The sequence below is a fragment of the Podarcis melisellensis genome (assembly GCF_964234715.1).
Source record: "Podarcis melisellensis genome assembly, chromosome: 16".
NCBI lineage: Eukaryota > Metazoa > Chordata > Lepidosauria > Squamata > Lacertidae > Podarcis > Podarcis melisellensis.
In genome coordinates this window covers 2980038-2996254 of record NC_138533.1, presented here as the reverse complement: position 1 = coordinate 2996254, position 16217 = coordinate 2980038, and the positions used below count along the sequence as shown (strand labels likewise).

The 16217-nt window shown below is 48.7% G+C and overlaps 1 protein-coding gene across 2 annotated transcripts in view; it reads left to right on the top strand.

Annotated features, from left to right (window-relative positions):
* CGN (cingulin) overlaps nucleotides 1-14880 on the top strand; it is a 70769-nt gene extending 55889 nt beyond the window's left edge. For both annotated transcript variants that reach the window (XM_081891319.1, XM_081891320.1), the window contains exons 18-21: nucleotides 4489-4607; nucleotides 6456-6564; nucleotides 8176-8339; nucleotides 10088-14880. In XM_081891319.1, coding sequence (XP_081747445.1) covers nucleotides 4489-4607; nucleotides 6456-6564; nucleotides 8176-8339; nucleotides 10088-10229 — 534 coding nt within the window. In that variant the 3' untranslated portion in view covers nucleotides 10230-14880. The remainder of the gene's footprint in view (nucleotides 1-4488; nucleotides 4608-6455; nucleotides 6565-8175; nucleotides 8340-10087) is intronic.
* The last annotated feature ends 1337 nt before the right edge of the window (nucleotides 14881-16217 follow it).

Here is a 16217-nt window from a genome sequence, read left to right as displayed (position 1 = left end):
GGCAAAGATGACAGGGAAAATTAGGAATCAAACAAACCAAGAGTTTAATAAAGAAAGGGACTTGTTCTCAGATAAAATCTCTGACATCTTTTGAATAACTTCTGCAATGATATATTCCACCATGAATACGAACAATTAACGATAAGTTAAAAAATATGCAGTCAACAAGGTAATGATGGACCCATATTGAGGATTGGGGAAGTCACAATTTATGGAAGAATTTTATGATTTGTATGTGAGGTGATTTGCTTTCTATTTTTTTTTTGTTCTTTTGCGGTGGAGGGATTTAATACTTAAAATAAAGATGAGAATTCAAAAATAAAATAAAATTGGCAGCTGCGGTTTGCTAGGAGGCCCCTCTCTCCCTATTCCCCCTCACAGAGCTGAAATTCCCAGAGTGGTTTAATATTGCCCCCCGACTGGCATTCGGACTGGCATTCTGTTCGAAGCAGTTGTTGTTTGGAAGCGGGTTTGGACCTGGAAACTTCCCCAGCAGTCTCTTTCCCCACCAGATATGCCTTCTGCGTCTGCAGGAGCCCTGCCTGTCTGGGCTTGTAGCAGTTGGGGGGTGGGGTGGGGGGTGATGAGACAAGTTATGTAATTTGCACCATTTCAAAATCCAACCCCCACGAGACATTTCAGTAAACGAGCCGCTGTTGCTGTGCAATTAACGAGGGCGAAAACAGCCCAGGCGACACTCTGCTTGGACGCCGGCCACGTGCGGCTCAGACCGTTCCCCGTAGAGACCTTTATTGTAGAATTTCAGAGCTGGAAGGGACCCCACAAGATCATTCAGACCAACCCCCTGCAATTGTCCTTTGCAAACAGACTTTCCTCTTGTATTAACACCCTCTCCCAGGCCCCCAGGTTCACGAGAAGCTGAGCTATGTCTTGCCCCCCCCTCTCTCTCTCTCTCTCTCTGTGTGTGTGTGTGTGAAACCTGCTTCTTTCAACAGGGATGGGGCTAGAACATCTGCAATCCTCTGGGCGCCACCGGACTACAACTCCCAGCAACCCCAGTGGCTGCTGGGAGTTGGAGCCCTGGAGAGCAGCAAATTTTAGACTGGTCTACGTGCCATACATTCAGAGCACATTATTTCCACCCAGAGAATCCTGGGAACTTGCAAAGCTACAGTTCCCAGCACCCTCAAACTATAGTTCCCAACATTCCTTTTTGCAGGTGGGAGGGAAATGGAAGCTTTCTTACAGCGCTGAAAACCAGCAGTTCTTGGGATGTCTCTTGTTTGTTTTCAAAGCAATAGATCAGAAGCTTTCTTGCATAAACTTCTACTCGGCTCTGGGTTGTATGGGAAGAGACTTGCAGCCATAGGATTTTATAGCGTTAGTCATGCTCTGAGGAGGCCCATTGACATTAATAGACATGAGTCACTCGACCCATTCGTTTCAAATGGGTCTACTCTTGTGTATGACTAATATTGCCTGCAGAATCATAGAATTCTGCAGTTGGAAGAAACCTTAAGAATCATCTAGTCTAGTCCAATCCAGGAATCGCAGTTTACCATGCAAAGAGTTTTGTTTTTAAGCTGGTGCATTTGAGCCAAAGTATGAAAAAGTTGCAAGGGACGCGGGTGACGCTGTGGGTTAAACCACAGAGCCTAGGACTTGCTGATCAGAAGGTCGGCGGTTTGAATCTCCGCAACGGGGTGAGCTCCCGTTGCTCGGTCCCTGCTCCTGACAACCTAGCAGTTCGAAAGTAAGTGCAAGTAGATAAATAGGTACTGCTCAGGTGGGAAGGTAAACGGCGTTTCCATGCACTGCTCTGGTTTGCCAGAAGCGGCTTAGTCCTGCTGGCCACGTGACCTGGAAGCTGTCTGCAGACAAACGCCAGCTCCCTCGGCCAATAAAGCAAGATGAGCGCCGCAACCCCAGAGTCGGTCATGACTGAACCTAATGGTCAGGGGTCCCTTTATCTTTACCTTTTATGAAAAAGTTGCAAGGGGTGTGGCTGGGTGCCTCCGATCCCTTTCCTTCCCAGTAATTTTACTGGATTTTTAAATTGCATTTATTAGACCACCCCCTCTCACACCACGAGATCTGTGGATGGTGAAAACACAGTGATGAACTTAAGCGACATCAGTTAAAGACACATTAGGTAGTAAAAAGCAAATTGGTGGCAGGCATCGCATCCTCTGACCTGCCCTCCCCACCCTTTATGAGAGTCCCAGGGGCCAAGGAAAGGGGTCTGGGGGCCACATTCACACCTGGGCCTTTTAAAAAAGGCATTGTGGGGGGTTCGGCTAGAGTTCCTCCAGACTCTATAATTCTGCTATTCTATGTGATGAATAAAACTGAATTTGGAGAGCAAGGAAGGGGATATTTGAGCCTGTTTTCTCGCACTCGGAGCCCTCCCTCTTCGTCCCCAGGGAAGGAAGACAAGCGCATGAACAGGCTCGTGCCTTGTTTGGCCCTTAATTGGGCCAAATGACCAAACGCTTACTAATTAACGCATTACATTACTCCTCGTCTTAAGCAGCAACAGAACCGGTTTGTTTCGAAACATTGCAGAGCGGTGAGCAAGCTTCTGAGCTCAGCAGAGCGCTTCTTCATTTCTGGATATTCATTATAAACGGAAAGGGAGGGATCGCCCGGAGAGGCGACCTGTGGAACAGGGAAACCTGCCTGCTGCGGGGTCAATTTTTGCAGTGCGTCCTCATTTCGCTGCAGTTAATTTAGGATTATTATTCATATTACCATTTCCCTAATAGTCCAGCCTGCCTGCCTGCTATCCTTTTGCACCAGCTGTGGAGTTTTGGCCCAAAACTCAGGTTGCTTTGTAGCCTAAAAGAAAGCCTCTTTCTGATAGGCCTCTGCGTTTTTCTCAGCCTCCATGAGGACTAGCCTCTTTCTTCTTCCCCTTTTGTTTTGTTTAAACGAAAACCAGGTTTCTAAGGGATTTGGCAGAGGTGTCTCTGGGCTGCGCTTCCCTGTCTGTGCTACTGTTTGGGAGCTGTGGCCCAAGACATGTTTGAACACAGATGAGAGAGAATAGGAGCTCTTTTTTGCATTCCTCCTGAGGCTTTGCGCTCTCTCTTTCTCTTTCATAAAGAAAAGCAGCAAAACCGGGCCTCCCACCATCACCCAGCTTGGCTGCACTGCAAAGCAAGGGGAAAGCAATTATTACTGTTATGTAACTCTGCTAATCAAAATTCCTGCTTTCTGAAGCGGGGAGGGGAATTTTGTTCAGCCCGGCCCGGGACGTTACATAACCCTGTGCAGCCGGAGTTTGTGTTTTTGTGTGTGTGTGTTTCTGTGTTTGCTCTCCATCTTGTTGCTCATAACCCCAAGTTGCTGACTCAGACAGAAGCCACATGAAAGAGGCTCCCCCTCCCCAATTTTTTAGTTGATTTTCACATTTATCACGTAAAAAGAAAAACCTTACAAAAACACACAGCAAAAAATAGCACAAAGAAAAATTATTACTTCAAATTCCTAATTTCATTACATTAATAACTGACTTCCTCAAATCCCCCCTAACTGAATTTCGTTATATCACCTGTTTAGCAGTTCTCCAAATTCTTACTTCCAATAATATTAACTTCTTTCACTTAACTTCTTCTCCTTTATTAATATTGAAATCCAAAATAATTACTAACGCATATTCTTATTCTACCCCTAAGCCTATTTGTTACTTCCAGGAATCTTCTATTTATCTTATATTACAATATTTAGCTAGATATTCTTTGAATTTCTTCCAGTCCTCTTATGTCGCCTCTTCTTTCTGGTCACGGATTCTTCCAGTCAGATCGGCCAGCTCCGAAAAGTCCAACATCTTCATCTGCCATTCTTCTACTGTTGGTCTCTCTTGCGATTTCCAGTTTGGGGCTGGTAAAAGTCTTGCCGCTGTGGCGGCATACGAAAACAACCTACCATCTTTTTGGGGCAATTCCAGTCCTATTATTCCAAGTAGAAAGGCTTCTGGTTTCTTAATCCTGCAAGAGGCTTTTAATGAAAGTATTGGTCCAATGAAGATCCGAGCGCTGTTCTCTCCAGTCCTTTTCTGCCTCAGTTTCCCCATGCACGCAAAGACCTTCTGAAAGGCTGGTCCCCTCATCTCAAAAAGGATATTGTAGAGAGTATTTTGTCAGAGCAAATGTGGCAACCCTACCCACAGAAGTCCCTTCCAGATTGTTACGTACTGAAGTTCTCACCCTGGGCCAGCAGGGGGATACTGTAGATAGTTTTCACTCAGGTCCACATATGCAAATAAGGGATTGAAAGTGACGTTCAGTGATTGGATAGTTAGAGAAAATGGTTACTGTTACGTTGTAGTAGAGCTCTATATAAGCAGGCTGGCTGAACCCTTCAGTTCAGTTCTGTCCTGGCCTGTGAATAAACAAGAGCTGTTTGAAGAATCACTGTGTCGTCTCATATGTTCACCCACAACTTAACACAGGTCATGCAGAAACTTGTCCTCGGCTGCTGGCCATTCCCCTCTAAACCTCCCCGCTTCCAAATCTCTCTTTCTAGAACAAAGACCTGAAAAGCCGCCTGGCCAGCAGCGAAGTCCTCCAGAAGCCCAGCGCCAACGTCTCCCAGCTGGAATCGCGCATTCAAGAGCTTCAGGACAAACTCCAGGCTGAAGAGAGGTAAGTCGCGGAGAGGCAGTGAGGGGTAGCAGTCTGAGTGCCATGGGGGAAACCGGGGTTCAGGTACCCTGCTCAGTGATTAATAATAATAATAATAATAATTTTTTATTTATACCCTGCCCTTCCTGTTTCAAAAACCGGGCTCAGGGCAGCTAACAACAATTTAAAAACAATTATAAAAGCAGCATAAAATACAGAATAAAAACATGAATAACAATAAAATTCAAAAAATCAATTAAATAATCCCCAGGGCTAGCTGGCTGAATTGGTCCTACTTGGACCAGCGAGGAGGCCAGGGGAGAATTAGCTGTGGGAGGGAAGAGAAGGGGAATAAAAGATCAGGCTAAGTTCAAACTGAAAGCCAGGCGGAATAGCTCTGTCTTACAGGCCCTGCGGAAGGAGGTTAAATCCTGCAGGGCCCTGGTCTCCTGGGACAGAGCATTCCACCAGGTCGGAGCCACCACTGAGAAGGCCCTGGTCCTGGTGGAGGATAGTCTGGCTTCCTTAGGGCCCGGGACCTCTAAACTATGCAGCTCTCTGGGTGTGGCCTTGGACCAGTCACTGTCCCTCTCGGCCCGACCTACTCCACAGGGTTGTTGTTGTTGTGGAGATTAAATGCAGAGATTGTAGGGGAAATGGCAAATGCCGCCTCGAGCTCCTTGCAGAAAATGGTGGGATCGAAGCGCAGTATATGTAAAACCTTTAAAAGCAATACAGAACGATCAGCCACGTGGCTGGCTACTCAAGAAAATTTGAAGCATTGACATGGAAGATTCTTGAAGAGACGCCTGGAAGCCCAAAGCAAGAGTGTGCCTGTTGCATCTCTGCTGGAAGAGCGTTCCCCAGCGTGGGCCTGGTGGCGCTAAATGGACTGCGATTGCTGGGGGCTGTTCTAAAAATTTAAAGGTGCACACACATAGTGGACACATGCAATTCACAGGAAACCAGTTCTTCAACAGAAATTAGGAAATATTCCCTGAAGTGTTGATGATAGTTAAAATTTATTTGTTTATGTATTATTGTTATTATTAGTTTATTATTTAATCATAAAAAGAGGGCAGTCCACAGAATACACTTCCTTTAAATACACAGAGCAAACCCCAAGCTATCTTGGCTCATCTTTCCCAATGGTTCTTTCCACTTGCAAATCCTTCAAATCTTAAACGTAAAGGTAAAGGGACCCCTGACCATTAGGTCCAGTTGTGGCCGACTCTGGGCTTGCGGCGCTCATCTCGCTTTACTGGCCGAGGGAGCCAGCATACAGCCTCCAGGTCATGTGGCCAGCATGACTAAGCCACTTCTGGCGAACCAGAGCAGCACACGGAAACACCATTTACCTTCCCGCCAGAGCGGGACCTATTTATCTATTTGCACTTTGAGGTGCTTTCGAACTGCTAGGTTGGCAGGAGCAGGGACAAAGCAATGGGAGCTCACCCTGTCGCGGGGATTCGAACCACCAGTCTTCTGATTGGCAAGCCCAAGAGGCTCTGTGGTTTAACCCACCGCGCCACCCACGTCCCATCCTTCAAATCTTACGAAGAGATAAAAACGTCTTGGCTTCCCCTCTGCAAAACTGGCCTGGTAATTATTTGTCAAAGGCAGGCTGATGGGAGTTGCAGTTCAGCGAAATGCCAAGGACCAAAGGCCCCCCCCAAAAAAATCTGTGTCTCGGACAAGCGACACAGTGCCTGCCTTGCTTATGGAAGACCCCCAGAACCTCCATGTTTTGCTGGAAATGTCACTTGCTGAAGCCCTGGACAGCCGCTGCCGCTTAGTGCAGGCACTGCTGAGCTCAGTGGTCGGACTCTTCAGAAATCAGCTCCCCCTTTTCCTTCCCTGTCGCCGCAGGGAGAAGAGCATCCTGGTCTCCTCAAACCGCAAGCTGGAGCGAAAGGTCAAGGAGCTGACCATTCAGATCGATGAAGAGAGGCAGCATGTCAACGACCAGAAGGACCAGGTGACCTGGGGTGGGGTGGGCAGGGGGGCTCAGAAGACCCCCAAAGGCGTCTCCAGACAGGGCTGTAGAAAGATGTCCCTTTCTGAAATCTTGGACCACCACAACCAGCCTTTGTGGTGTGTTTTTTAAAAAAATATTTTTATTAGACCATTTCAACATAACAAATTATCAACCCAAATATTCAATTTCATTATTTTCTCCCCTCTCTGGTTTCTTTGCACATATTGTTCTCTGCATATTATAAAATTGTCCCTATCCTTGCCTTATCTATCATGTATTCAACTAATAAATTTGTGGGTGTTTATTCAAAACCTGCCAAGGAGTCCAAATCTTTTTGTTGTCTTTTTAGATAATTTGTAAAAAGTTCTTCCTTGAAGTCACGATTGTCCTTGTCATGCAGTTTGTATGTCAATTTGGCCCATTCCGCATAGCTCATCAGTTTTTCTCGCCACTGTTCTTCCCTTTGGATTTCCTCATTCTTCCATCCTTGTGCTAACAAGGCTCCTGCCGCTGTTGTAGCATACATAAATAAGTTATTTATTTTTCTTGGCAGGTCTTGCCCTACAGTCCCTAACAAAAATGCTTCTGTGTTTTTTTTTTACAAATGTCATTTTAAACATTTTTTTTCAGTTCGTTATATATCAGTTCCCAAATTTTTTTAACTTCTCTGCATTCCCACCACATATGATAAAAAGTACTTTCTTTTTCTTTACGTCTCCAGTATATATTTGACCTGGTTTTGTACATTTTTGCTATTTGTACTGGTGTGATATACCATTGATACATTATTTTCATGTAGTTTTCTTTCAAAAGAGAACAGCCAGCCTTTGGAGCCAGGTGGACCTGAGAGCCTGGCTCTGTTTGAGGCAGCTTCCTCTGCTTAAAACCAGAACCTTGAGGACTAGACCCTTACTTTTACTTTTACAGGGAGGGCCCAAGATTGCGGGGTATAGAGCTTTGCACACAAGTAGCCCCAGCTTCATCTCCTGGCATCTTCTGCAACTGAGTGCTTTTTGCCTGGTTGCCACTTATTTATCTTTTTCCCGCTGGGTTGTTAAACCAAACGCTAAAATTGTTGATTTGAAATGCTATTAAAAATAGGTGTTAAAAATATTACTGAAATCAACTCTAGCTGAGAAAGAGATAAAACATGCAGCTTCTCCGTGTCTAGATAGGCTTGCCTTTTTTTTAAAAAAAAAATATTTTTATTAGGTTTTACAACAAATTTTAACATATTCACTACTGATAATATAATCACAAACTATGTTTCAAAACTTAAGCAAAAATGTTTCAAGGGGACGCTGGAAAGAGTTCAGCGAAAATAATATTAATAATTATGATGATTTTTTTAAAAAGACTTCAGTGAAGGCTGCCTCCTTGGTGTCCATTGGCAGGGAGTTCCAAAGGACAGGTTCCGCTGCACTGGAAGGTTTAAAGGGGAAAGACCCTGCTGTATGATGATTCCACTCCTTACGGGGGGTGGGTGGTTTAAATTAGCCAGCATGTATTTATGAGGTCTCCGCTGGGCCCTTCGGTTGCCAGGGCATCCCAGATCTCCCTGCGGCTACCCCTGAGTCAAACTGAGCAGGCCTTCCTTCCTCCCTCCCATAGCTAAGCCTGAGGGTCAAGGCATTGAAGAGGCAAGTGGACGAGGCAGAAGAGGAGATCGAGCGGCTGGAAGCTGCACGCAAGAAGGCCCTGCGGGAGCTGGAGGAGCAGCACGAGACCAATGAGCAGCTCCAGAGCCGCGTCAAGTCCCTGGAGAAGGACCTCTGGTAAGGAGGGCGAACCCTTTGTGGGTCCTGAGGAAATGGGTCTTGCTTGGGGGCCTCTCCTGGTCTGCCCTGCAGAGGACCTTAAGGTCCATGAAGAACCATAGCTTAGAGGTCCCTGGCCCTAAGAAGTCAGACTATCCTCCACCAGGGCCTTCTCAGTGATGGCTCCGACCTGGTGGAACGCTCTGTCCCATGAGACCAGGGCCCTTCAGGATTTAACCTCCTTCCGTCGGGCCTGTAAGACAGAGCTATTCCGCCTGGCCTTTAATTTGAATTCAGCCTGATCTTTTATTTCCCCCTCCCCTTTTATGAAGAACACCCGCTCTGAGACCCCACAGCTAATTCTCCCCAGGCCTCCTCACTGGCCCAAGTAGGACCAATTCAGCCAGCTAGCCCTGGGGATTACCTAATGCTTATTTCCCCTAAATTGATTTTTGAATTTTATTGTTATTCATGTTTTTATACTGTACCTTATGCTGCTTTTACAATTACCGTATTTTTCGCACCATAGGACGCACTTTTTCCCCTCCAAAAATGAAGGGGAAATGTGTGTGCGTCCTATGGTGTGAATGCAGGCTTTCGCTGAAGCTGGAGAGCGAGAGGGGTCGGTGCGCACCGACCCTCTCGCTCTCCAGGCTTCAGGAGAGCCCCACCACCAGCCCCACAAGCTCGGGGGACAGCGGGGAGGCGGAACGCCGCCATCCCGCTGTCCCCCGACTTGGTTAGAAGGCTGGCGGGGGGAGAAGCCTGCTCCTCCCCGTCGCCAGCCCCGCAAACTCGGGGGACAGCGGGAGAGGCGCAGAGCGCCCTTCCCGCTGTCCCCTGACTTGGCTAGAAGGCTGGCGGGGGGGAGAAGCCTGCTCCTCCCCGTCGCTAGCCCCGCAAACTCGGGAGACAGCGGGAGAGGCGCTGCGCGCCCTCCCGCTGTCTCCCGACATGGTTTGGAGGCTGGCGGAGGGCTTCCTCCTCCCCCAGCCCCGAAAGCTCCCAGAGCGATGCCAAAGCTGCGCGCAGCTTTGGCATGGCTCTGGGTCCTGTTCTGGGGGAGGGGGAAGCTCGGGCTTCCCCCGCCCCAGCCCCGCGTCTCCAGCCGGGAGACGGTTGCGGGGGGCTGCTTTAGCCCTGCGCGTGCTCTCCCGGCTGGAGAGGTGACGCTCGGCTATGGAGGCTCCTGCCATAGGCGCGCGTCACCTCTCCAGCCGGGAGAGGGTCGGTGCGCACCGATCCCTCTCGCTCTCCAGGCTTCCAAGGTAGCCACCTGAACGCACCTTAAACGGCACCTTGTTTTAGAACGGGAAAACAAAAGGGGGAAAATTCTCCCACTCTCTGCGCAGAGCCTCCTGCCGCTTCGCTGAAGGGGCGCTGGGCAGAGAGCAGAAGAATTTTTTTCCCTTGTTCTCCCCCCTCTAAAACAAGGTGCGTCCTATTGTCCGGTGCGTCCTATGGTGCGAAAAATACGGTAAGTGTTTTAAATTTGTTGTTAGCCGCCCTGAGCCCAGTTTTTGAACTGGGAAGGGCTGGGGTATAAATAAATTATTATTATTATCATCATCATCATCTTTGGGGTGTCCGATTGGCCGCTGCAAGAACAGAATGCTGGCCTAGATAGACCCCCTTTGGCCTGACCCAGGTGCATGGCTCTTTGATGTACTTATGGAACCTCCAGCCCCAGAGGCAGTCTACCTCGATTCCCAGGTTCTTAGGGAATGGAAATCTGGCCCCTAACCTTTCTCTCCCTTCTCCACCAGGCGCAAGGCAGCCCGGTCCACAGCCGAGTCGTCCCTGAAGGACGACCACCTGAGCTCCGATGAGGAGTTTGACAGCGCTTACGGCCCGTCCTCCATCGCCTCGCTTCTGACAGAAGGGAACCTCCAGACCAGCTCCTGTTAGCATCTTCCGGCCAACCCCTTTGCAGATCCCGTCGGGACGCCTGAACTTCTAAAACACTTCGAAACCCGTCCTTGCGTTTACCTGTCCCTGGCGGAGCAGCCGGAAGATCCCCCTCTCCGAAATGTTGTGTGCCTGAAGATGGAAACAGACCTCTTTATCGAAGTGAAGGATATATTTTTATGTTTATTCTTTTTTCTTTTGCTTGCTATGGGGCAGCGAGAAGCCGGTCGTAAAACGGAAATGATGACAGAACTTTCTCTCTCTCTTTTTAAACCCCCCTCGATCTGGTTCTCAGGGCAACTGGTGAATGATTAAGAAATAGAATCTTCCAGTTTTTTGCTTTTTCTAAACCAAAATTTTAATTTTCTGCATATGTATGTGTACATAGATATATAGATATATATATATAGGGCCTGTGTATGTATGTCAATTTTGCATGTGTTCCAAATTTGGATGTGCAATAATGTTTCGTGGAGGGATCTGGGGAGATAGTGGAATGTGTCTTGGGAGGGGGGGAGACCTGGAGCCGCCCCCCCCCCTTTGCGGTACATGTATATATGGGTCTGCAGAAAACAGATCCTCAGGTGGCCTTAACTACTGATACTGATCGCTGTGCCCTTGACCCTCCCATTGAGTCTTCAAGAATAGGCGCTTGGGTTGGGAAGAGATGATTTGTGACTTTCCCGCTGGGCAGCTATCTCCGCTCATAGTTTTTTCTTGCCACCGAGACCCTTGAAGCCGATCCCTGCTTCATCTTTGCTCCCCTTTCTGGAATTTCCCGTTCACGTCCTCGGACGACCCTCTCCTAAATGCGTCACCTGAAACCGTCTCACCCAGGAAGTGAAGATGAATCTTTCAGCAACGGGATTCTGAAACGTCGTTTGGGATTTGCCTGGGATGGCAACACGAGCGACGGCCTTGACGCAGAAATTGGGCAAGCAGCCATCGAAACGCCGATGGCGAGGTCAATAGGACATCCCTCCATTTTAAGCTTCTTGCTGACTGGAGCAGCGTAAATTAGAACCAGCTTGTGTTACCACCATCCCGGGTAGCCAGCTGCCATTTTGCAGAACTAGGGCTCTGTTCCGAACCGTTCCCCAAATGTCAGTCCTTTCATTTTACAGGGAGAGAGGATCTGGCTGGGGCCATCGAGCCATGGTAGCCAACTTGGCGCCCTGCAGACAGCTCTTTGTCACCTCTGACCCTTGGCCATCCTGGGAGTTGTAGGCCAATAAGATCTGGAGGGAACAGCAGTCCCAGTTTCCATCAGCAAGGCACCATTCCTTGGCTTTCTCTTCAAGGCGTTTTGGGTTCTGCGTTGGGAACGAGGCCAAGACTAACCCGAGGAACCCCTTCCAGGAATGGTGAACCTCTGCTTGACTCCTGCTGCCATTGGCCAGGACCGACCCGGCTGGATGGTGGCCGTGTCAGACGAACTTCTTGTCTGCTGATGAGTTCGTGAAATCTGCCGTCTCCAGCATGGAAATTTTAAAGAGAGAAAAATCCCCGTGGTCTTCTGAATGAGGGGTGGGGAGCCAGATGTTCCTGGACTTCCCATCAGCCCCAAATAACGGAGGTCGGGAGTCCAGCAAGATCTGGAGAAGCCATGTGTCCCCGTTCCCTATTTGTATATAAACTATGTCCCATTGTGGCCGTGGGGTTTTCCGATCCTGATTCCTAAAGCAACAGCAAAGCCAGACTCTGGTCTCGCAACCCTATCGGGAAGGCCAGTTCTGAAGATACTCTTCTCTGATCCATGCTGACAGTTTCCTCTGTCAGGGGGACGGGAGAACAGCAATAGCTCTTTTTTCTGATTGCCCTTTGGAGCCCTCGCTTGGCTAAGACGCTACCTAACAGCCGAGGGTACGATATTTCCCCCGCTGCAACCACTGGCTCTGTCGGAGGCACCGCACGCAATCCTTTGCGTACGACTGTCGGCGTGTTTGCAAAACGCACACCCCTCTGCCCCTTTTCTTACCGGGCTGATCGCTGTGCCATGTCTCCAGTTGGGGCATCACAAAGGTGGAACATGAGCTCCGAACTCCGTGGAAGAACGCCTCCGTGACAATTTTGGGGGTTTGTGGACTTCTCCTTGGGAAAACTCTGCTTCGCACAAGACTGGGCGTCGGAGGATGCAACTGTGTCGCTCAGCAGAATACGGCTGCGTTATCAAACCTTAGTAAGGGCTGCTTTTTCCACCCTGTCCCCTTAACACAGTGCGTGGGGAACCTCGGACCCACAGGCCAGATGTGGATGTGGCCTGGCGTGGATCTCCGTTTAGCCCCCGAGGCTGTTTCCGCCCCAGACCGCAACCACCCGTGACATCAGGTGTGGGGCATGTCAGTGTGGTGAGGTCGGCTGCACAGAAGAGTTCCTTGTAGGGGGAACTTGATTGCATAGCCAATCTATGGGGTGGGGAGGCTCAGTCGCCACACTTCACAGCTGTATTCCCCGTGAGGCAAACGGGACTGCGCAGCCGCTTCCTGCAGAAAGCGCTTTTGCCAGACCTTGAGAAAGGCCAAGTTTAGATATCACAAAGGGCTTTGCCGCTCCCCAAACTCAGTCGGGCGCCTGGGAAGCACTGCACAAGCAGCTTTGATAGGTTGGGTGTGACTGCCCACCTGTCAAAGCCCGACATCAGGTGAATTGACAGGAGCATTGCCCCACCCATATGTCGGAGCTGGTCTGCTGGGCCAAAAGGATTCCCTGCGCCCTCTTTAACAGTACCCAGGTGCCCCAATTTAACCTCTCCAGGCCTTGCACCAAGTGCCTTATCACGGACGTGTCCCAGGAGAAGGGCTCACTCTTAACGTACTTGTTTCACGCGGGAACCGACTGGCTGTGCCATGCTTGGAATGGCACCATCAAAGGCATGATGCGCACCTCTGCCTTTTCTACTTCTGCATACACACGGGCCGGCCTCTAGGTCTTGCTAGGTCCCATCTTTGCTTGCCTTGTGGCTCCCCCCTCTCAAAAGCGTGCGCTGTGCCGTCATCGTCACAATGGCGCTAAAACAGGGATTTCAACACGACTTTAAAGTGCTGGTTCCTGGCTGGCTACTCTGTTTTGCACTGAAACGAGCCCTGCTTAAAGGGCTGCGCATTTTGCGGGGAGGGGAAATTACACCTTTGGCAGGAAAAAAAGTGAGGCAAGATCGTTTCCACCCCCCCTGGCTGGCACCACCTTGCCCCCACAACTATCTTGGCAGTCTCTGGAGGCTCATCCCTTCTGCCAGCACAAGTCTTCCAAATACACGGTGGGTCAGAGGGGAGATCTTAACTTCTTTGCTTCAGTGGTTGCAGAAACGTCCAAGAGGTTTTACTGGGTGTGTTGCCGAGAACACACAAGGCATCTAGTCCTCAAGAAACTCGACTGCATTGCAGCCAGCATCAAAAGCAGAGCTACCATCTTATTTGTGGAAGATCACTCCCCTTGTTTTGGAAGTGTTCTCATGCAAATGTCTTTGAACCGATTATTTCTGCAAATCTTTCTCTCAGGAGAGCTTGTGTTTATATTTCGTCGACACCGTCCATGTCTTTGAGCTATAGTCATAGCAAATCGGGGTGGGGATAACGTCTTGTTTGTTCTCCACAACCCTCAACATGGCTTCGGACTGCAGAAGTCGCTGCAGGGCGTCAGGAATTCGGTGGAATGAGTTGATCTGCAATGTCCACCGGCAGCTGGAGCAATGCACAGCCTTCAAATCAGCCTCCTGTGTTGTCAAATTTAGCCATTGCATTGCAGATCAGGAGTGGAGACAGTTTGACCCTCCAAAAGTTGCTGAAGTAAAACTCACATCATCCCAGGCCATCCTCACTAAGACTAACAGGAGTTTAGGAACATCTGGCGGGCCAAAGGTGTGGCAGATCTTTGAAATGTCATTTGGCCGAGATGGGAAAAAAACTCCTCTACCTTGTTTTCGTCCCTTTTATCCAGCTTCTGGGCTCAGATGAGTTTCCCGCTTTGCCTCTGCCTCTCTTGAAGGTTGCATGAAGTGATTCAGACCGGTAATCGTCTTGTGAAGGGGTCCGCAGGCCGCTGACCACCCCACTCAGATTTACGGAGAGCAAAAAAGGAGCAGGCATCTTCAGGCCTCAAGCCGCGATAACAAAACAAACCGCCCGGTTCTACCTTCTGGGTACATGAAAACCCAATCGGGGTCATTTGTTTAGAGATCAAGCTTTTGGTAGCCGGCGCCGCTGCGTCCGTCAGGGCAAGACGGGCGGCATTTTGTTGGAACCTGGTTCTCAAAACTGGATGTCTTGAAAGCGCTCCCTTGTTTTGGATGCCCCCACCCAGCCTGCCCCGTTCAGTTTCCCTGGGGCAAAACTTGAGGGTGAGGTTTTTATACCTAGGTCTTTGGAGCTGTTATTCTTTCTCTCTCGTTCTTTTTTAAACAGTAATGCAATAATTTAGAAGCGTGTATATTTGGGGGAGGGAAAAAAACCTGATCAAAGAGGATTGTTTTCGTAACGAGGGTTCCCTCGTCCCCAGCACAGTGGATTTGTACAGTTTTAAATGGCTGCTATAATATACGATCTGGGTTGGTTTTTATTATTTGTAATTTTTGATTTCCCTCCAGATTTATTTTCCTTTAATAAAGAACAAAAAAAAAAAAAACCCACGCCACAACCGTGTACATTGATTTTTTTCCACCCCCCCTAAAGTCCTATACGAATTGGACTTTCTGACCACCCCCACTCTCCCACCCCCAAATTGGTATGTGGTCAAGGCCTTGGGTGAATCTATCCTTTCATCATTAAAATGCCTGATTATAATGGTTTAAATTAAAACATTTAAAGATAAGTAAAAAATAATAATATTTTTTTAAAATGTCAGCATCTACTTGTCTGGATAGGTTTGCTTAAACCAAAATCGCTTTCAGTCCATGCTGAAAAGAATGTGGCAAAAGCCAAACGTCAACAGGCAGCCGTTCCAAAGATCAGAGAGGCTGAGTGGGCATGCATGGGGCACTGGTCCCAAGATCATTTAGAACATGGGTAGGCAAACTAAGGCCCGGGGGCCGGATGCGGCCCAATCGCCTTCTCAATCTGGCCCACGGATGGTCCAGGAATCAGCATGTTTTTGCATGAGTAGAATGTGTGCTTTTATTTAAAATGCATCTCTGGGTTATTTGTGGGGCATAGGGATTCATTATTTTTTTCCAAAATATAGTCCGGCCCCCCACAAGGTCTGAGGGACGGTGGACCGGCCCCCTGCTGAAAAGTTTGCTGACTCCTGATTTAAAACATAAGAGTTGTGAGTGGAGAAGTTGTGCTGCTTGCAGAGGTTGGATGTGAGCTGCTGTCATCCCTAACTATTGGCCATGGTGCCTAGGGATTACAGTGGTACCTCGGGTTAAGAACTTAATTCGTCCTTGAGGTCTGTTATTAACCTGCAACTGTTCTTAACCTGAGACACCACTTTAACTAATTGGGCCTCCTGCTGCTGCTGCGCGATTTCTGTTCTCATCCTAAAGCAAAGTTCTTAACCCGAGGTACTATTTCTGGGTTAGCAGAGTCTGTAACCTGAAGCATATGTAACCCGAGGTACTACTTTATAGGAACTGGAGTCCAGTGATACAACTACACCTTGTCTTCACAGACAGGCATCTCTCCCAACTCTGCAATGACTCTGTGATCCCATGGGAGCTCAATTCGATTCAGTGACAGCATTGAAAACAGAAGGGAGGGAGTCATTGACATTGAGTGGTAAGGTAAATGTAAAGAGACCCCTGACCGTTAGTCGTGGCCGACTCTGGGGTTGCGGCACTCATCTCACTTTATTGGCCGAGGGAGCCAGCGTACAGCTCGTCCGGGTCATGTGGCCAGCAGGACTAAGCCGCTTCTGGTGAACCAGAGCAGCGCATGGAAACGCCGCTTACCTTCCCACTAGAGCGGTACCTATTTATCTACTTGCACTTTGACATGCTTTCGAACTGCTAGGTTGGCAGGAGCTGGGACTGAACAACTGGAGCTCACCCCGTCG